At 41.9% G+C, this 22,932-nt stretch overlaps 1 protein-coding gene across 1 annotated transcript in view; it reads right to left on the bottom strand.

Moving 5' to 3' along the window:
- LOC144497242 (spindle assembly abnormal protein 6 homolog) overlaps positions 1-22,932 on the bottom strand; it is a 67,085-nt gene that overhangs the window by 35,480 nt on the left and 8,673 nt on the right. Inside the window, exons 2-9 of the mRNA XM_078218206.1 lie at positions 21,965-22,025; positions 19,973-20,052; positions 18,931-19,035; positions 17,687-17,858; positions 14,722-14,799; positions 11,074-11,193; positions 1,399-1,590; positions 1,121-1,315 (exon numbers count right to left, since the gene is read on the bottom strand). Of these exons, the coding sequence (XP_078074332.1) occupies positions 1,121-1,315; positions 1,399-1,590; positions 11,074-11,193; positions 14,722-14,799; positions 17,687-17,858; positions 18,931-19,035; positions 19,973-20,052; positions 21,965-22,025 (1,003 nt within the window). The remainder of the gene's footprint in view (positions 1-1,120; positions 1,316-1,398; positions 1,591-11,073; positions 11,194-14,721; positions 14,800-17,686; positions 17,859-18,930; positions 19,036-19,972; positions 20,053-21,964; positions 22,026-22,932) is intronic.

Consider the following 22,932-nt stretch of genomic DNA (forward strand, 5'->3'; position numbering starts at 1 on the left):
TGGTGAGCAGTTGTAGAGGAGGAGGGAAAAGATGATGAGGTGGAAGAGGAGAAGGACGAGGCAACCAACATAGCCCCTTTCTGATTGGCATGTCCGTAATAAGCTCATCTTCCAGTACCACTGGATGCAAACACAATTCCCCATTCAACAACAGTCACACATCTTAAGTTCCCTCTTATTTTAATCAATATAACTTCAAATTAGCCACAATGCTGAAATAAAAGCCACCAATTTTATCAATTAAGCCATCCAATATTGCATATAAAAGCCAACTAATCTCCGCTGTACCTGTCTTCCATGTGACTTTGTTTGTCCTAAGCTCTACGTAGTGCTATCCCCATTGGCTACAGCATGGCTGGCAGAAGGCTGCTGACTTTCAATAGGAAGACTGCAGCTAGCCTTGCAGGGTGATCGCGCGTAACTCTAGCCCTAGAAGGCCTGGTCTTGGAATGCACGACCCCGGTATGCATGCATGAGAGTAGTCTTGGCTGGCTAATTCATTGACAGGCAAGAGCAAAGGCACTGGCAGAGTTACAAAGGTGAGAGGGAAAATATTGTCATCCTGAGAAAGGTTTGCACTCCACAGCAGTACTGGGAGTGCCAATGCCATCATTAATTAACAAAGCCACTAGTCCCCCTCTCTTAACTTCCTATCCTTCCTAAATGTTACATACCTTTCAATATTCAGGTCCAAATCTACGTCATCCTGGAGCCATATCTCTGTAATAGCCATCAGATGGTACTTATTCATTTTTATTTGTGTTATCAGTTCATCTGGTTTATTTTGATTACTACATGCATTCAGGTATAGAGCCTCAAGTTTTGTCCTTTTATTATTTTTGTAGCATCTAAAATATGTGGACAACGGTTCCCAGCGATTTCAGTTCCTCAGTGTGCGGTTCATGTGAACTCTGTTGTGTAATCTGACACGATAAGGATAATGGTAAGGCATGTGTTGTTCCATCCTGTTCAATTACATAAGGATACAAATTTCACTTACTGAGAAATGTGGATTTACTTTTGGAAACTGCCTTTGTACTTTTCTATGCGTCCTTGAGCGTTTAAAAGTAAGCAGCTCGAATATAAAAATATCACTGGAATGTAACAAAAATGCATCTACCTTTTGTTCCTGAGTAGCTTCCAATACTTCCTTAGTTCTAGACACCAACTGATCCTTGTCTTTGGTCTCTTGCTGTAAAACAGCAACACGGGTTTGCAGACAGTTAATCAACTTGTCCTTTTCATGGCATTCTGCATCAAGCATTGAATTCTCCCGACGTAATGACTGAACTTCTTGTTTTGCTCTGTGACATTCCTATCAATAAAAATTGTATGGAGAATTTACACCAATTTATTAAATTTTGCAATTTTCTTAACATAGAAATGAAGAATCCTTACATCTTCCAAGTTTGAAAGTTTTGCTTTAATTTCTTGGATGATGCACTCTGCTTTGCATCGCCTTTCAGTAAGCTCTTTGTTTACAGTCTCTAGCTTTGCTAAACTGGCCTGTAATTGCTGAAGGCTTTTCCTGTGACCAGTTTCCATCTCCTCCTTCTGCTGTTCAAATTGCTGCTGCCATTGCGTCTGCGCCTGAATTAAAACAGAAACAGTGCTTAAACAACATTTATTAACTTGGTTCCATGGTCAAAGGAGTACAAAATCTGTCTTGCTTTACACCTATCCTCTCATTGAATTGCTCCACAAAGCCACTTTCATTTGAAAGGCAAATCTTGACTAGCCTGTAACTATCATTTTGGAAAACAATTCCAATATTGAGACTTTCCCGTTTTTACTGGCTGTTAAAAGCACTCTTACCCCACAAGAGAAAAGCTTTGCTCATGCCAATGTTGCTTTCAAAAAATAGTTGAATTTTGAAGCCAGCTTAGTAATTCAACAGTTGATGATTTGAAGACAAATGCTGCAATTGAGGCTATGGGCATGATTTTAACCCATTCAATACCAATTTACAGTTTAAATCTGGCTTATGAAACAAACGGGACGATCTTACCAAAAGAATTCTAAGTGCCAAACAAGCGTGAAAATAGGCCCCATTTCTTTTCGGCAAGGAGAAAAAATTCAAATCTTATGACACTTTTGAAAAAAAAATGAGGCAAAGTGTAATTCTCGGCAGTAGATGGAGTGGATGGAGTCTATTCACGACGGGAAGCCACTGCTGATTGCTAGAGGGCACTCTTATGCATTCACCTTGATTTCCTATTGCACTGTTTCAAGAGTACACAGTGCACTGGGAGATTGTCACTGCCCCCCAGACATCACACCCCCACTCCCCTGATTGCCCTGCCTTGCCCCCGACCTCCCTCCCCCCCCCCCCCGCCCCCCCCCCCGCCCGATCAATCACAACACTCCCCAGCCGATCGTTGCCCTCGTCCACCCCTCCAGTCAATCATCTCCCCAGCAATCCCCCAAGCATTTCGGACCCTACCCCTTGCCCACTGGACAGTGCCTGGCTGATAGTGCCCTGGTGTCTGGTGGGCACTGCCAGGGTGCCAGGCTAGAGGGCACTGCCCACCCCTACCCCCAACCACCCGAACGCCTCAATGGCTTCCAGTCCCACCAGAATAAAATAGTTCCATTCTTTTCATTGAATAATTTGGAAATCTGTCTTTTTGAAGAGGGAAATAGAGGCAGCTGATCTAAGATAACAGCTTGGTTTCTCAGGATCTCTTGAAACTGAAGTGGTAATTTTGAATCCATAATCATAGAATGGTTATGATGCAGAGAGAGGCCATTCAACCTATGTTGACTGCGCTGGCTTTCTGCGAGAACAAATCAGTTGGTCCCACTCCCTTTCCCCATAGCCCAGCAATTTTTCTTTCAGATGCTTATCCAAGTCCTTTTTAAAAGTCACTTTGAATCTGCCTCCACCACGCTCTCAACTAATGCATCCCAGATCCTCACCACTAAATGCTTAGAAAGATTTTTCTCATATCACTTCTTTTGCCAGTCCTCTAGTTTTTGATCCCTCGGCTAATAGGAACAGTTTCTCCCCATCAACTCAGTCTAGATAAATCCTGATGTCGCACACTCTGTCAAGCCTCCTCAAATTTCTCTTCTCTAATTTATCCTTTAGCTGAAGTCTCTCATCCCTAGCATCACACTTGCAAATCTTTTCTGCACCCCCTCTAAAGCCTTCACATCCTTCCTAAAGTGCGGTGCCCAGAATTGGACGCAATACTCCAGTTGAAGCTGAAATACTGTTATTTAAATTTTCATCATAACATCCTTGCTTCTTTTATTTTATGTCTCTATTTACGAAATCCAGAACCCCATATGCCAGCTTAACAACTTTCTCAACCAGCCTTGCTACCTTCAATGAGTCCTCATATACACCGCCCCCAGGTCCCTCTGTTCCTGCATCCCTTTTAGAATTGTATCTTTTAGATTATATTGCCTCTCCACACCAAAATGCATGACTCCACACTTCTCTGCATTAAATTCAATTTGCCACATGTCCACCAGGTATGTCTTCACCCTTAAAGTTCATTGCTTTCCTCGTCACAGTCCCAAATAATTCCAAGTTTTGCATCATGCATAAGTTTTGAAATTATGCCCAAGTCTAGATCCTTAATATGTGTCAAGAAAAGCAGTGGTTCTAGTACCAACATCAGGGAAATCCCACTGTATACTTCTTCATTGGGAAAAATCAATCATTCAGCACTACTCTCCATTTCCAGTCACTCAGCAATTTTGTATTGATAATCTTCCTTTTATAGAACATAGAACATAGAACAGTACAGCACAGAACAGGCCCTTCGGCCCACGATGTTGTGCCGAGCTTTATCTGAAACCAAGATCAAGCTATCCCACTCCCTATCATCCTGGTGTGCTCCATGTGCCTATCCAATAACCGCTTAAATGTTTCTAAAGTGTCTGACTCCACTATCACTGCAGGCAGTCCATTCCACACCCCAACCACTCTCTGCGTAAAGAACCTACCTCTGATATCCGTCCTGTATCTCCCACCACGAACCCTATAGTTATGCCCCCTTGTAATAGCTCCATCCACCCGAGGAAATAGTCTTTGAACGTTCACTCTATCTATCCCCTTCATCATTTTATACACCTCTATTAAGTCTCCCCTCAGCCTCCTCCGCTCCAGAGAGAACAGCCCTAGCTCCCTCAACCTTTCCTCATATGACCTACCCTCCAAACCAGGCAGCATCCTGGTAAATCTCCTCTGCACTCCTTCCAGCGCTTCCACATCCTTCCTATAGTGAGGTGACCAGAACTGCACACAATATTCCAAATGTGGTCTCACCAAGGTCCTGTACAGTTGCAGCATAACCCCACGGCTCTTAAACTCCAACCCCCTGTTAATAAAAGCTAACACACTATAGGCCTTCTTCACAGCTCTATCCACTTGACTGGCAACCTTTAGAGATCTGTGGATATGGACCCCAAGATCTCTCTGTTCCTCCACAGTCTTCAGAACCCTACCTTTGACCCTGTAATCCACATTTAAATTTGTCCTACCAAAATGAATCACCTCACATTTATCAGGGTTAAACTCCATTTGCCATTTTTCAGCCCAGCTTTGCATCCTATCTATGTCTCTTTGCAGCCTACAACAGCCCTCCACCTCATCCACTACTCCACCAATCTTGGTGTCATCAGCAAATTTACTGATCCACCCTTCAGCCCCCTCCTCTAAGTCATTAATAAAAATCACAAAGAGCAGAGGACCAAGCACCGATCCCTGCGGCACACCGCTAGCAACCTGCCTCCAATCCGAAAATTTTCCATCCACCACCACCCTCTGTCTTCGGTCAGACAGCCAGTTACCTATCCAATCGGCCAACTTTCCCTCTATCCCACACCTCCTCACTTTCATCATAAGCCGACCATGGGGGACCTTATCAAACGCCTTACTAAAATCCATGTATATGACATCAACTGCCCTACCTTCATCAACACACTTAGTTACCTCCTCAAAAAATTCTATCAAACTTGTGAGGCACGACTTGCCCTTCACGAATCCGTGCTGACTATCTCGGATTAATCCGCATCTTTCTAAATGGTCGTAAATCCCATCCCTAAGGACCCTTTCCATCAATTTACCAACCACCGAAGTAAGACTAACCGGTCTATAATTACCAGGGTCATTTCTATTCCCTTTCTTAAACAGAGGAACAACATTCGCCATTCTCCAGTCCTCTGGCACCATCCCCGTGGACAGCGAGGACCCAAAGATCAACGCCAAAGGCTCTGCAATCTCATCCCTTGCCTCCCAAAGAATCCTAGGATACATTTCATCAGGCCCAGGGGACTTATCGACCTTCAGTTTATTCAAAACTGCCAAGACATCCTCCCTCCGAACATCTATTTCCTCCAGCCTATTAGCCTGTAACACCTTCTCTTCCTCAAAAACATGGCCCCTCTCCTTGGTGAACACTGAAGAAAAGTATTCATTCATCACCTCGCCTATCTCTACTGACTCCATACACAAGTTCCCACTACTGTCCTTGACCGGCCCTAACCTCACCCTGGTCATTCTTTTATTCCTCACATAAGAGTAAAAAGCCTTGGGGTTTTCCTTGATCCGACCCGCCAAGGACTTCTCATGTCCCCTCCTAGCTCTCCTAAGCCCCTTTTTCAGCTCATTCCTTGCTAACTTGTAACCCTCAATCAAGCCATCTGAACCTTGTTTCCTCATCCCTACATAAGCTTCCCTCTTCCTTTTCACAAGACATTCCACCTCTTTTGTGAACCATGGTTCCCTCACTCGGCCATTTCCTCCCTGCCTGACAGGAACATACCTATCAAGGACATCCAGTATTTGTTCCTTGAAAAAATTCCACTTTTCATTAGTTCCTTTCTCTGACAGTTTCTGTTCCCAACTTATGCCCCCTAATTCTTGCCTAATCGCATCATAATTACCCCTCCCCCAATTGTAAACCTTGCCCTGCCGTACGGCCCTATCCCTCTCCATTGCAATAACAAAAGACACCGAATTGTGGTCACTATCTCCAAATTGCTCTCCCACAACCAAATCTAACACTTGGCCCGGTTCATTTCCCAGTACCAAATCCAATGTGGCCTCACCTCTAGTCGGCCCATCCACATATTGTGTCAGGAAACCCTCCCGCACACACTGCACAAAAACTGCCCCATCCAAACTATTTGACCTACAAAGGTTCCAATCAATATTTGGAAAGTTAAAGTCCCCCATGACAACTACCCTGTGACCCCCACACATATCCATAATCTGCTTAGCAATTTCTTCCTCCACATCTCTATTACTATTTGGGGGCCTATAGTAAACTCCTAGCAACGTGACCGCTCCTTTCCTATTTCTAACTTCAGCCCATATTACCTCAGTGTGCAGATCCCCCACGAAGTGCCTTTCCGCAGCCGTTAAACTATCCTTGATTAACAATGCCACTCCTCCACCTCTTTTACCAGCTTCCCTACACTTAGTGAAACATCTATACCCCGGAACGTCCAACAACCATTCCTGTCCTTGTTCTACCCACGTCTCCGTAATGGCCACAACATCGTAGTCCCAAGTACCAATCCACGCCCCAAGTTCATCTACCTTGTTCCGGATGCTCCTTGCATTGAAGTAGACACACTTCAACCCACCTTCCTGTCTACCAGTACCCACCCTTGACCCTGATACCTTCCCCAATACCTCACCACCCTCACTGACTTCTGGACTACAACTCCCTTTCCCACTCCCCTGACAAATTAGTTTAAACCCCCCTGAAGAGCCGTAACAAATTTCCCTCCGAGGATATTGGTGCCCCTCTGGTTCAGGTGCACCCCGTCCTGTTTGTACAGGTCCCACCTTCCCCAGAACGTGTTCCAATTATCCACGTATCTGAAACCCTCCCTCCTACACCATCCCTGCAACCACATATTTAACTGCACTCTCTCCCTGTTCCTCAACTCGCTATCACGTGGTACCGGCAACGTACCAGAGATGACCACATGTTTCGGCTTGGCTCTCAGCTTCCAGCCCAGCTCCAGAAATTCCTGCTTTAAATCCCCGTCCCTTCTCTTACCTATGTCATTGGTACCAATGTGCACCACGACTTGTGACTGTTTCCCCTCCCCCTTCAGAATCTGGAAAACACGGTCTGAGACATCACGGACCTTGGCATCCGGTAGGCAACATACCATCCGTGAGTCTCTTTTGCTGCCACAGAACCTCCTATCTATCCCTCTAACTAACGAGTCCCCAATAACTATCGCCCTCCCGCTCTCCCCCTTTCCCTCCCGAGCCACAGAGACGGACACAGTGCTGGAGATCCTCTCACTGCGGCTCCCCACTGGTATGTCATCCCCCTCAACCGTATCCAAAGCGGAATACTTGTTGCTAAGGGGAACGACCACCGGGGATCCCTGCACGGACTGCTTCCTCCCAGCCCCTCTCACCGTCACCCATCTGTTTTCAATCCTCGGAGTAACTGTATTCCTAAAGCTTGTGTCTATGGCCATCTCTGCGTCCCTGATGATCCTAAGTTCCTCCAACTCCAGCTCCAGTTCCCTAACACGGTTTTGGAGGAGCTGCAGATGGGTGCACTTCCCACAGGTGTAATCAGTAGGGACACTGTCGTCGTCCCTCACCTCAAACATAGTGCAAGAGGAACATTGCACTGCCTGCACACCCATCCCCTCGAGATACCTTGCCAGTACCAGGTAGAAAGTGCAAAAATGAATTCAACTCACCCCTGCTCGCCCTTTCTGCCTAAGCCCTGTGAGCCAAAGTCTTATAGCTCACACTCTGCTTCCCACACACTCCACTGCCCGCTCCCGACGCTGCCCGCTGTATACTGCAGCCTACCTTTTATACTTCACGCGCTTAAAAAACCCTTCCCAGACTCCTTTGCTGCCCACTTCTAGTTTTCACTTTAAACTTGAAAAACTGCTGTTAAAGTAAAGGCCAAAAAAATACACACACTAGCTGACTAATTAAATAAATAAACAATTCAATTAATCCAATTAATCTCTTACCAGCACTGCTGCTTTCAAACACCCCTCTCAGCTTGCTCCAGTGGATCCTATGGAATACAATCTTGCTGGCTAGCGTATTACGTGGCACTTTATCAAATGCCTTTTGGAAACCCATGTCCACCACATCAATTTCATTACCCTTATTAAACCTCTCAGTTATGTCATCAAAAAACTCAAGCAAGTTAGCTCTGCTGCCTCACAGCTCTAGAGACTCGGTGACTCTCAGTGTGGAGTTTGCATATTCTCCCCGTGTCTGCGTGGGTTTCCTCCAGGTGGTCCAGTTTCCTCCCACCATTTAAAGATATGCAGGTTAGGTGGATTGGCTATGCTAAATTGCCCCTTAGTATCCCAAGACGTCTACATTAGATAGATTAGCCATGTAAATGTGTGGGGTTACAGGGATAGGGCAGTGGAAAGGGCCTGGGTAAGATACTCTGTCAGAGAGTCAGTGCAGTGCTGCAAGGATTCTATGATTCTATGGATTTGCCTTTAACAAATCTATGGTGACTTTAATTAATCCACATTTGCCAGAATCTACTTGCCAACCAATCAGCATTCTCTTCTCACACAGTATGAAGTAGTTTATCTGACATTGGGATGCTTGTGATCATCTTGATGAGTGCAAGACAAAATGTCTTTTTTCAGCAGTACTCAAGTTCTGTACCACCAAACAACTGTTCTAAAATTCTGCAACTCTCTGCAATTTCCTTTCAAATTTGTTCCTCTACATTTTTCCCACTAGTTGATGGCCTGAAGACTACACCAAACAAGGAAATTGAATCTTTTTTATTCCTTAGTCAAATATTCGATCCTTGACCCCTCTGGGATATCCTCTCTCTCCAGCACTGCAATGTTCTCCTTAATCAATACTGCCACATCTCTCCTTTCCTCCTGTCCTACCCTTCCTAAAAACTTATAAACAGTACATTTTAATACCCAGTTCTGACCTTTATCAGACGGGTGTCTCTGTTATCACCACAATATTATGTTTCCATATGGCTATCCACATCTACAACTCACCAATCTTACTTACTCCATACAGTCACAGTAAACCTAATTTAGACTTTATTAATTTCCCTCTTAAGCAGAACCATCTTATATACTACTATTTCCTACTCTAGTGCTATATGTCACTGCCAATATGTGCACTTTGCTATTTCTCTCCAGTGTTATCTTGGAATACTACCTTGCCTTTTGTTATAAATTACCTAAACCTTTTGGTACAATAACCACTGTTCCCTATATGTTTCTCTACTGACACTTGATCCACCTCATTCTCAAGCACTAGGCAATGCCTCCTTTTCATTCAAATGGAAACAAACTGTTACAAAAAATTCTCCCAAACACTCTCTAGTGCCCTCTCTGCTCTTTACATTACTGATATCCCTGTCTAATTCAGATAATTAAAGACACTCATTATAACTACAATTGCTGATAACTCATTTTGTCGAAGCTTTTCGTCTTGTGCTCTTCAGGACAATCGCAAGAATACCAATGTCAGGGAAACAACAAATTTATATTGTATAAAAGGTCAAAGTTGACTTGCCATTCCTTTACCAGTTTGATAAAACTTACTTCTTAAAAAGACTCACCAGTTACTCACTTCCCTTTTGCTGATATCACTTAGATATAGGAAAGTTAATTTAAATGGTTTATCAAACTGTTGTTATCAAAATAAAATTGGAAATTTATAATTTCCGAGTTCCTTATACTAACTCCCTACCTTTAGAGAAAGGGAAACAAAGCCGCAATACTCACCAGCCAATCAACCATGGCCTTCCTGTAACGCCACAGTTTGATTTATTTTTCTAAACTCACTACACCTCACTCTGTTCCTGCTGTTATTGCCAATCAGGTCTACATTCTTCTCTCACTCTCTTTTGCCCACCTTCATGTAACATCCTTGAAAATATTATCCTCTATATCTTTCCCACTATTCACTGGTCGATAGAACACATCCAATAATGTAATGCACCTCAAATGTTTAACTCTAACCAAATAGAACCTGTTCTTGATCCAAAACATCCTCTTGCCTCAGCACTGCAATGCTTTCTTTAATCAATACCCTCACCCCATCTCATTGCTCTCCTTCCCCATCTTTACTGAACACCTTGTACCCAGGAATAATTAGCACGCAGCCCCCTTCTTGAGCCTTTTTCAAGTTTTTTTTGATTGGAGCAAGACCTTCTTGTTCCTGAATGCCCTGCCTGCAGCAGTGGTGGACTCGTCAACGTTGAGAGCGTTCAAGTGGTTATTGGATAAACATATGGATGATATTGGAATAGTGTAGATTAGAGGGGCTTTAGATTGGTACCACTGGTCGGCGCAACATTGAGGGCCAAAGGGCCTGTACTGCGCTGTAATGTTCTATGTACTCCAATTCACTTCCAATAAAGGTCAACATGCAATTTGCCTTCTTAATTACTTGCTGTTAGCTGCATGCTAATCTGTGTTGTGTAAGGCATACCCAAAAAGTTTTACGTCATGACTTTGAACCCCGAGGCATATACAAAGCAAGTCAGATGAAGAAAGGACTAAGCTATGTGGTAGACTTGTGGCAAGAAGGAAAAATAGCTGTTGGATTAGGATACTTTCTAATGAACTCGATATAACCATACAAGTCAAGACCCTGAAGGGCAGAATGGTCCTAGCTGGAGTCCGTGGGTTTCAGATAACACAAATAATCATTGAAGTAGTGTACTTCTGTTGCAAGTGACTAACTTACATAACATTGATCAGCAATTTGCTACCTGGATAGTAACAGATTCATGGGCGATTTGCATCGCCGTGTCTGCATGGGTTTCCTCCGGGTGCTCCGGTTTCCTCCCACAGTTCAAAAGATGTGCTGGTTAGATGCATTGGCCATGTTAAATTCTCCCTCAGTGTACCCGAACAGGCGCCGGAGTGTGGCGACTAGGGGATTTTCACAGTAACTTAATTGCAGTGTTAATGTAAGCCTACTTGTGACAAATAAACTTTAATCTTTCCAACCATTAAAGTGCTGATGGTTGTACATGTGAACATCAGAAATAACATACTTCCCTTGTCATCGCAACAAAATGTCACCAACCCTTTTGCACCAAAAATCTGACTTGCCTGGTGTAATCTTTCTCTCTCAGTTGTTAGTTCTTGAGAATACTGGTCATTTATCGTTGCTGTTTGTGTTGTCCATTCAATTCGCAACTTATCTAACTCACTGCTCTTTTCTGACAATGCCTGGATAAAATTTCAAAAAGGATCAAGTTGCACTCAGTAATACATTAAAAGCACAATAATTGAACATTCCACTTAAGTACACAGTTATCAGATCATAAAACTTTAAACACTTGGAAAAAATAGCAATGTCTTTCCTGCATTTTCATGTTGTTGCACCAGAACATCAACCAGAGTTTGCATTGAAATTATATGTAAACTAACCTATAATGGGATATATACAAATAATGTGAGAAAATAATACGACCAAAATTATTGATGAACATTAGCAGGTTGAAAAAAATAATCTGCATCTGAACATTTTTATTGGACTTGCATTTTACAGAACCCAAGCAGAGGGTGGACTGAAACCACAAGCACAACCAACAAGTAGATTGCATTTTCAATGTCCTTCTTCAAAGCTAAGCAGCTATATGGACAACAGTCATAGAACATAGAACAGTACAGCACAGAACAGGCCCTTCGGCCCACGATGTTGTGCCGAGCTTTATCTGAAACCAAGATCAAGCTATCCCACTCCCTATCATCCTGGTGTGCTCCATGTGCCTATCCAATAACCGCTTAAATGTTTCTAAAGTGTCTGATTCCACTATCACTGCAGGCAGTCCATTCCACACCCCAACCACTCTCTGCGTAAAGAACCTACCTCTGATATCCGTCCTGTATCTCCCACCACGAACCCTATAGTTATGCCCCCATGTAATAGCTCCATCCACCCGAGGAAATAGTCTTTGAACGTTCACTCTATCTATCCCCTTCATCATTTTATACACCTCTATTAAGTCTCCCCTCAGCCTCCTCCGCTCCAGAGAGAACAGCCCTAGCTCCCTCAACCTTTCCTCATATGACCTACCCTCCAAACCAGGCAGCATCCTGGTAAATCTCCTCTGCACTCCTTCCAGCGCTTCCACATCCTTCCTATAGTGAGGTGACCAGAACTGCACACAATATTCCAAATGTGGTCTCACCAAGGTCCTGTACAGTTGCAGCATAACCCCACGGCTCTTAAACTCCAACCCCCTGTTAATAAAAGCTAACACACTATAGGCCTTCTTCACAGCTCTATCCACTTGACTGGCAACCTTTAGAGATCTGTGGATATGGACCCCAAGATCTCTCTGTTACTCCACAGTCTTCAGAACCCTACCTTTGACCCTGTAATCCACATTTAAATTTGTCCTACCAAAATGAATCACCTCACATTTATCAGGGTTAAACTCCATTTGCCATTTTTCAGCCCAGCTTTGCATCCTATCTATGTCTCTTTGCAGCCTACAACAGCCCTCCACCTCATCCACTACTCCACCAATCTTGGTGTCATCAGCAAATTTACTGATCCACCCTTCAGCCCCCTCCTCTAAGTCATTAATAAAAATCACAAAGAGCAGAGGACCAAGCACCGATCCCTGCGGCACACCGCTAGCAACCTGCCTCCAATCCGAAAATTTTCCATCCACCACCACCCTCTGTCTTCGGTCAGACAGCCAGTTACCTATCCAATCGGCCAACTTTCCCTCTATCCCACACCTCCTCACTTTCATCATAAGCCGACCATGGGGGACCTTATCAAACGCCTTACTAAAATCCATGTATATGACATCAACTGCCCTACCTTCATCAACACACTTAGTTACCTCCTCAAAAAATTCTATCAAATTTGTGAGGCACGACTCCAGGTGCTTCCCCAGCTCAGAGGAAGAAAAAGAATGGAAAGTCTATTAATATCAGGTCACTTTCACTTAACTTCTAGGGACCAGCTCAGAAGTTGGAGAGAAATCATGGAAGTATTTGCTTGCTCTCAGTCAAAATTACATACGGCTTGGAGGGATTAAAAGTACAATTTCTGTAAATCTTTTGCATTCTATCAAAAAATTACTCGAAACATGTCCTCATTATAGCTATCTTTTTGCCATCTAATGCCATTTGATTGCATTGTGATGGAAGGTGTCATTGACAGTGCCATCAAACAGCATTTATACAACAATAAACTGCTCACTGATGCCAAATTTGGGTTCCACCAGGGCCACTCAGTTCCTAGCATCATTACAACCTCAGTCCAAACATGGACAAAAGCACTGAGCTCAAGAGGAGGCAAGAGCGACTGCCTTTGGCATCAAGGCAGCATTTCATCAAGTGGGACATCAAGGACTGTCAAGATTGAAGTCAACTGGAATCGGAGGAAAGCTCACTGCTAGTTGGACTCCTACCTAATACAAAGGAAATCAGTTTTTGAGGCCAATCATCTCAGTCCCAGGACATTGCTGTAGGAGTTCCTCAGGGTCATGTTCGAGACCCAAACTTTTTCAGCTGCTTCACAAATGATCATTATAAAGTCAGAAGTCGGTATGTTCGTTGATGATTGCACAATGTTCAGCACCATTTGCAACTCTTCAGATATTGAAACAGTCAGTGCCAATATGCACATGACTGGGCAATATTCAGGCTTGAGCTGACAATTGGCAAATAACACATGCGCTGCAAAAGTGCTGGACAATGACCATCTCTAAGAAGAGAGAATCCAACCATATCCCCATGACATTCAAAGAGGCATTTCCATCACTGAATTCCCCATTATCAAATCTTTGGGATTATCAGAAACTGAACTGGACCAGACATCTAAATACTATGGCTATAAGAACAGGTAAGAGGCTGGGAATTCTACCGAGAGTAACTCATCTCCTGAGCCCCCAAAAGCCTGTCCACCACCCACAAGGCACAAGTCAGGAATCTGCTGGATTACTCGCCACTTGCCTAGATTAGTATGACTTCAACAGCAGCCTGTTTGAATGGCACCACAATTACTAACTTAAAACATTCACTCCCGCCAGCACTGATGCAAAGTAGCAGCAAAGATGCACTGCAGCAACTTGCCAGGGTTCCCTCAACTGTCCAAACCTGAAACGTCTGCAATCTCAAAGGGAAAGTTCAGCATTTTCATGAGAATACCGCTACTTGCAAGATCCCCTCCACGCCACACACCATCCTGACTTGTACCAATCTCACTATTTCTTCACAGTCGGTAGATCAAGTCCCTCCCTAACAGCAATGTGTGCACCTGCACCAGGTGTACTGTACTGGTTCAAGAAGACACTCAATAACACCTTCTCAAGGACAATTAGGGATGAACAACAAATGCTGGCCTTGCCAGCAATGCCTGCATCCCATGAAAGGAAAAAAAACAGAAGAGGTCAGAAAAACAGGGAGGGGAATTACAGAGCAATATACCCTAAAACGAACTCAGGGCAGTTACCAATAAACGCATCTATTTTAAAATCATACATGTGATTTTTACTTTTAGCTTACAATTCTGCAAAACTGAATTAATCAGAGTCTTCTAACATTTGAGAGATGGGAAAGTTGGGAATTGAAGGAAATTATTAAAGTAAACAGTTAATGCAAACATTAAACAAATCACATAAAATACTTCCAAAATACAAAATTATATACAATATACATTAATAATTGTTAAGTGGAAATTTAGGGACATTCTGAAAACTTGACCACTAACTTATTGCTAAAAGTTCAGTGTACCTTTTGTGTGCAAGTTAATTGCCTGGTAAAGTCCTCCTTGATTTTTTTAAGCTGTTCTTCCAACAACAACTTTTCATCCTGCAGACATAGGAGCAACTGTAAGCAAATTGGGACTTGAATATGTATAAAAACAATTAGAGATTCCATTTGCTCTTTTTTTCTTTTCCCTCGACTCAAATGTATCCTTCAAGCAAAAGTGTCTTGATGGTAGAACTGTTCTCTCTGACACCCCTGACATGCATAATATTTTAACAGAAATTAAGGACAGTTAGGGCTATTAGGTTTCTTTGAAAAAATTCAGTCAAACTTAACAGACTGAATAATTTTTAAAATTTTTAAAAATGCATTTTACACCACTAATCATTTTATATGTATTTAGAAAACAGAACAACAAAACAAGCATTAAACCTGCAGTTTTTTAATAGAAGTCTAAAGTAATGCATGAAGGCCAATGTATTGTTTTTCAGTTTTGTCAACAACATCACTGACACCTCCCTGGAAGAATTTGCAACAAACCAAATCATATTTATATGAATCTGTAATTAAAGCTTAAACAGGTCAAAGACAAATATGTAGATCAGATGAATGTTCGATGTGTATTGCGCATGCTCACAAATGGGCCTAAGACTACCACTTTCAGACCCAAAAGGCGCTCAGTTTACCTCAAATTACTCTGGAAGGGAAAGTACTTCAAAAATTTGAGAAACAAGTAAAGCTAGCTGTTTCACACTGTCACTATGCAGTGGCAACACAGGTAGTGTTTTCCATTATCAGGATGGTGCAGTCAAGCCAAAATTCTGCTGTAATGTAGCATATGAATTTCAGTGCCGGTGTGATACCAGGTACATAGTTCCAATGACTGGTAGATCAGATCAAACATAGAACATTACAGCGCAGTACAGGCCCTTCGGCCCTCGATGTTGCGCCGACCAATCTAAAGCCCAAATAGACAGGGTACTGACCATACTCAATCAACATGTGCTTGCAAAACTCAGAATATAATATCTAATGTTAGATGTAATTTTGCAATTGGACAGTATTTGTTGAACAATCCCAAGTGTGTTAAGAATTATACCAACAACCAATTTAAAATCATCAATGGGTCTTGCAATGTAGCTCACTTGCTAGGAGCTACATATACTCATATGTAGGGACCTGTCCTCTGCAGGCAAAAGGAATAAGTCCAGACATTGCACCTTTTTTGAGTAAACAAAAGCAAAGTAGACAATAGCACCCTGATGCATTTGCCATGATAACGTCTTGACCAAAGCCAACCTGCTAACCAATTAGCATATTTCCTCATGTAGTATAAATTTTTGCTCCCTTTGAAATTTGACATTCTTGTATCTGTCCTGGTGCATGCAAGAGGAAACGTTTCAATAGCATGCCTCTTTTTTTCCAGTAATTTTCTATTCTTCCTACAAAGTGGACAAGTTCACATTTTCCCACTTTATACTTCATCTACCAAATCTTTGCCCACTCACTTCACCTATATATATCCCTTTGCTAACTCTTGATGTGCTCCTCACATTTTACATTCCTACCTATGCAGGTGTCACATTTGAAAGGAGAATAATGAGCAAGACATTATAGAAATATTTGCAATACTGAGCAGTACTAGAAATTACAAATCCAAATTCAAAATATAAATCTAAATAGAAATCCACCAAATTAAATTACAAATTATAGATCAAAATTCATAGGTATGTAGGGATTTTGTACTGGATTGACAATTGAGAGATCTGGATTAATACTCCAGATATTCAAATTCCCAAACTTGAACTTGCACTTCAGCTTTTTTAAAAAATTATGAAAATGAAGAAACGGTATCAGTAAATAAGATCATGAAGCTGCTGAACTGTTGTATAAAACCAGCTGGTTCTCCAATATCCTTTAGTGAATGAAACTTGCTGTCCTCGCCCATTTGTAATTCTAGTCCACACTAAAATGGTACTTATCTGCATGGCCTAACAAGCTACTCAGTTCTATCGACTATTACAAGAAAGTTTTCAGGGCAATAAACACTGGCCTTGTCAATTGTACCTACATCCAAGAATAAATAGGAACAAACAAGAAAGAAGCAAGTTCAGATCTGATTTCAATAAGCAATTTTTCATGCAATTTGTGATGAATACTTGGGCCAGAATTTTGCATCATTCAGGCGGCCACTCGGCTGACCCGGAGGCGCATGGAATCACAAGAAAAAATGTCAGGCATGCTTCCGGATGTCATTGCGCAATATTTCAGTCAGCAGGTGCACGTGAGAGTCAGAAGCACACCCGCCGACAATCAAACAGGCAATCTAGCCCAATAAGGGGTCAATTGAACACAATTTTACTTGGCCCATGCTTTTACGGTTAGCGGGCAGACAAACTGGTCAGGCGGCCTTTACATTTTAGCTTCAACGTCAGTCCGGGGGGTGGGGGATGAACTGTCTGGGCTGAAGTAAAAGTGTCTGGGGACTGAGGTTTGTGTTTGAGTGTGCTGCCTAGACACTTGCGTCTTTGTATAGTTTATCCAGCGTAATTTATTTTTTAAACAGGTTGGCAGCTCCCTGAGACAGCTTCACAGCAGCTGTCCCTCTGATGGAGCACATTGGAAGAGCCAGCCCTTGTTTCAACACTATTCTCACCTAGCCCAGGTAGGTGAGCCTTTCCCAGCACATGTTTCACACTGGCTGCCCGTTAATTAGGCAGCCAGCATGAAATTGTGTCTTGGTGCAGACCACAGCCAGAAAAACGATTTAAGCCCGCATTCAGGCCCAGCTAGTGAGCCGGCAAACACATGAAAAATTCAGGCCATGGAAAAGTTATCCAGTCGTGAAGGCAAATATTCTGTAATTAGTTGTCAAAGCAGTTAGATGCTGTGATGAAGTAACATGGAAGAATGAATTAATATGTCCAGATGTTTATTCTTACCTTTGCGAAAAACATGTATTTCTGTAGTGTGAGCACATACAACTTACCTTTATACATTTTAAACAGCTAGCTAAGTATTTCTTCATTTCCACATCTGTTCCATGTAGTAATTTTAAAGAAAGGTGATTCAAGTGTTTGAAAGGATTGGTCTCCACAACATTTAGATAGGCAGGTGTACAGTCAAATAGTGGTGCTGAAGAAACTAACTGCAGCAGGAACCTGGAAGACATGTAGGTTACAATTACACAAATTTAATATATAAAAAAGGGTAAATAATAAAATCTCATTATCTCATTCCAAAACATATTTCAGTAATGCCACATTGTTAACTATGCTTAGAAAGAAAATGATTAAAAACTTCTCACACACCAAATAAAGAGATCTGAAGACAGACTTAGTTGAGATACCTGTACGAATGCATTAGGGCAATAATTTGTAGGTGCTAACAAGAGGGTTGGCTCAAGATCCTTGAAAGCCAAGGGGCTCCTAACAGAAATATGGGTACATTCATCCATGTTTTTTAGCCTTCTCTTAAAGTCTGGACATAATGGACTTATTTAAAAATATTACAGACTTGCTGGGAATTGAAATTGGTTTGAATTCTAATCATTGCTGCTAACCTCCCTATTGGATGCTTTGAAACTACTAATAATTATTTACTGCTCAACCCTGGCTGACAATGCAGCATACACTGGAAGAACATTGTCCCTCCTTTTTCCATAGTAAAGGAAATCAAGTTTCATCTCCAATTCTTCTGTGAGCACAATCAGGGCTATCTGACACAAAAACAAAACTTCTCTGATAAAAGTTTATTGATCTGAAGCATTGACTCTGTTCTCCCTCCTTACCAGCTGACCAGCTAGATATTTCCAAAATGTGTGTGTTTTTATTTCAAAAATAGCTGAATGCACAAAAATCTCTGTTTTATATGTTACGACTACATGCAGGTGGTTTCCTCCCTTTCCCATTTGCTTATTTAAGATGCTGTTACATTGCTGCCTCTTATGTGTTGACTATATATATTTATGTTGTGGTTCTTTATTATATTTATTCTTAATGTTATGCTTATTTTTCCATGTCCTGTTTGATTGATAAGTTCTGTCTTTCACTACCTCAACACACATTTTAAAAATTTGTATTTATTCATTGTATTACTTGTTATTACCTTCCAGACCAATTCTGGTTTTAAATAAAATTATATTTTAACATTAATCTTCTATTTTTCAAAAAAACAGAACCTTGCATTTACAGAATGTAACCAAAATACTTCATGTTTCAAAACACTACTCACCTTGGAACCTCTTTGCTCTCCTCTTGGATGCACTGCTGTAGAAGGTCTATAAACTTTTGTGGGAATGCAGAAAAATCTATTAAGAGCCCCTGCTGGTGCTTTAAGCTATAAGTGGAGAGATCAAAAATCAAATTACTGCAGATTCCATTTTAACAGTTAGCTCAAAGATTAAAAGTCATAAATCTTGAACAACATAAAAGATGAAGCATGAATCTGCCATTTCCTACAATCACATGACCTAAATCAGACCATCTTGCTGACCTGAAATCTACAGATGCATTTCATCAAACAAATACTGTTTAAGTTCTCTTCACAATTAGAAGAACTGAGTTTAGGACATTTTTCTTTGCTGGAAAAATATAGAAAAGTAGCAGCCACTACTTTTGCTGAGTTTGAAGTAGACTTCACATTTCTGCATTTTAACATTACTGGAAAGCAATGCTAACATGTTTCATAGACATATCACTGGCAATATTCCATGACATTTGGCACACATCATAAAACAAAGAGCTGACATCAATGTTAGGTTGATTGAATTACAGTCAAATATTGAGGTGTTAATACAAATGCCATGACAAATTTCAGTCAACTTTGGAAACATTAAGTAAATAGATTGGAAAAAAAACACTTACGGTAGCACTAAGAACTGTATATTACAAATACATTGTTTTACAACACGGGAGACACCAAAAAACATTAAACAGTTGTGGCTGTTTTAGGAGAAAATGAATTATGAGCACGTCTCAGAATAACATCCTCTACACAAAATAGCAAATTAATTTATCTAAATAGCAACACAGAAGTGAAAAGGCTTTAGAGTCTCAGTAGCCCTCTCTTACTTTGTGCCATAACTAACAGCAACTATTATTTCTATTTGGTGTCTGAACAAATGTGAATGTGCTCCCTCATAAGTCACTGTAATTTGTGCAAATGCTTTTCTTGACATTTGACTACAGTCAAGCTGAAAAACATTCTCTTAAACTGCCCTATATCAAAATAAGATCACTAAATACAGTAAATATGCAAGTAAACCATTGCTTACCTCTGAAAATCTTCTTCCGTTATTATCAAGTTATAAAGAAAAAATGGATCTATATCATCTGTTAATCGGACTACCAAATCCTGCAATGAGAAAACTAATTTGCCGAAGTTGTTTCACATCAGTGGTAATGCTACAATTTACATTTTAAACTAGGAAAATTTTACAAAGCTAATTCCATAGTATAAATCTGACCACACACACCCCTTTTTGCAATTACCAGAGAAGTCCTATACCCACAAGTACTCAAAAGACTGAAGACATTTTTTTTTTAAATTCTCCGTTCCCTACTAAAGATTCCATTCCGTTCCCTGGCAACAGTTTGAAATTAAGCCAGTCGGTTCACAACCTGGGTGTCACTTTCAATTTTGTGTTGAGCTTCCAACCTCATATACACACCACCACTAAGATCCGCCTATTTCCACCTCCGTAATATCACTCAACTTCAGCCCTGTCTCAGGTCATCTGCCACCAAATCCTCAACTATGCCTTCTTTACCTCTAAAATTGATTATTCCAATACACTCCTTGCTGGTCTCCCACATTCTATCCTCTGTAAATTTGAAGTAATCTAAAACTCTGCTGCCAGCATATTAACTCAACAAGTCTTGTCCCTCCATCATTCCCTGTGCTCGCTGACATCCATTAACTTCTGGCCAAGCAGTATCTTGATTTTTAAATTGTCATCCTTGTTTTGAAATCTCTCCATGCACCGCGCCCCCCCCCAACCCCCGGCCAATCACTGCAAGCTCACCCAGCCCCACAACCCTCCAAGTTCAAGCATGGGCATCATTGCATTCTTACTCGGTGACTCCAGATCAGAAAACACCTTTGGTGTCTGATTGTCCTCCGCTACTGATCTACAGCTCCTGGCAGATTCTCCCTCTGCTTGTCTCAAAACTGTTTGCATGCTTCAAATGACTTTATCTGTGAGAAATCACAGATAAAACCCAAAACCAATATATAAACTGCCCTGCAATCTATCCCACAGCAACGTGGCATATCCGCGATGTCCCTGATAGAAATTTAAACTAATTATCTTCAATTCCCAAACCTTCCCTTTATTCTGGGAAACCTTATGAATAATTTATCTCCTTATAGAGACAGCTGTCAACATCTCATCTCCACCAAAAAACTCAGATTACGCATTATTTAGTGCTTTCCCACTTGCAACTCTAGCCTGACCAATAAACATAGAAATGCAATTTCTCTGGATTTGTTTACCAGTTTTTCAACCAGGAGTTTTCATTTAGCTTGCATTTAAAAATGTCAATCCCAAACTATAAGATTCCTAAATCATATGAATAATGAAATTACATATTCAACACTCTCTCCATCTCTCTACCTCACTTTCCTCCTTTATGACACTCCTTAAAAATGCCCATCTTTGATGTCATACATTGTTTTATAATGCTTCTATGAAGCACATTGGATAATTCATTTTGTCAAAGGTACTAAATAAATATAAGTTGTAGCTGGTAAAAGACAATCCTTAAATCTATTAGGAAACTTAAAGCCTAGACTGCAAACACCTTCAGGGTAGTGCCAAACTGCCTGGGCCAATAGGTTATTTAAATTTGTAGTTACACACACTATAAAAGCAGCTTTTAAAAATAATAACAGTTTTCAAAACCTTGGCCTCTTATCACTCCAATACTTCATGCATATCTGTCACCCTCTGGTACCTCACCCAAGTGTTACCCTAAAAAGTGATGAAAGGCAGGGTTGTGGATGTCAGATGGAGACAAAAATTTGACTTAGCTGTGATGCCCTCCTCTAGAAAAAACTTGATAACAATTACTGTCAAGACTCATACATGAATATTGGTGATGGTTATCCTACCAAGGAATCTATACCAGATAGCAAATCTTAGAGCTAATATTCTTAGATGACAAACTTCAGTAATTGAGAATACTTCACTGACCTGAAGTATATTCTAAGACATAACACAGAAGAGGACCAATTTTCCCTTTTAAAAGATGAAACACATACTGACCTTTTTGTAAACAGGATTAGATGCACAATGTAGCTCAACGGTTACTCGAATAGTTGTTCTCCTGCAAATAGATACTTTTTAAAAATGTAATCAAATGCAAAAAAACCTCCCTTTTGGGAAAAATTGAATCTTTTTGAGATCAACATACTTCAAACATTACAGGTGATGCACCATTGATACACGCAAAGACCAGAGGTTGTGGAACAACAGGCTTTTATTAACAAGAACAGCACTCCCAAACCGATGGCTAACTCAAACTGAGGGAAAGGGGCAGAGAGCAGCCACCTTTATACCCAGAGGAGGGCGGAGCCCCGGATTAAGGCAGCAGGGGCGTGCCCAGGCATATCCCATATACAGACAGTGTTACAGTGGTTCACCACATTCACCCCCTGTTTAAAAAGAGTTCAGCGGGGGCGAGGTGGTGGAACGACAGTCACAAGGTATTGATTCAAATTACAAGTTCAGTCTCTCCGGGGGCTTGATCTGCCGCTGCGACCGCCGCAGTGTCAGCCGTGGCGTCGGTTCAGGAGGCCGCGGTGATGAGTCAGGCGCCAATCCATAACCGGTGGTGCCGTCCGTAGCGCCTTCAGACTGCCGGGTGTGTGGATGCTGCTCCTGGGGCTCAGGCGTGCCGTACACGGGAGCTAAATGAACGTGCTGCGACTCTGGTGCATCACAATGTTTGGAGCTGGGGGTGAGGGGCCGTGGGACGTAGTACCTGCAGGGGCCAGATTGCAAATGGAGACCGTGTCCTCCCGCCCATCGTGACACGCCACATAGGCGTATTGGGGTTTGGCGTGGAGGAGCCAGACCGTTTCGACCAGGGGGGTCCGATTTATGGGTCCGCACGTGCTTCCGGAGCAGGACAGGGCCAGGGGACGTCAGCCACGATGGTAGTGAGGTCCCCGAGGAGGACTTCCTGGGGAAAACAAACATTCATTCATGAGGGGTGGCGTTGGTAGCCGTGC

The sequence above is a fragment of the Mustelus asterias genome, chromosome 8 (assembly GCF_964213995.1).
Source record: "Mustelus asterias chromosome 8, sMusAst1.hap1.1, whole genome shotgun sequence".
In the NCBI taxonomy this organism is placed as follows: domain Eukaryota; kingdom Metazoa; phylum Chordata; class Chondrichthyes; order Carcharhiniformes; family Triakidae; genus Mustelus; species Mustelus asterias.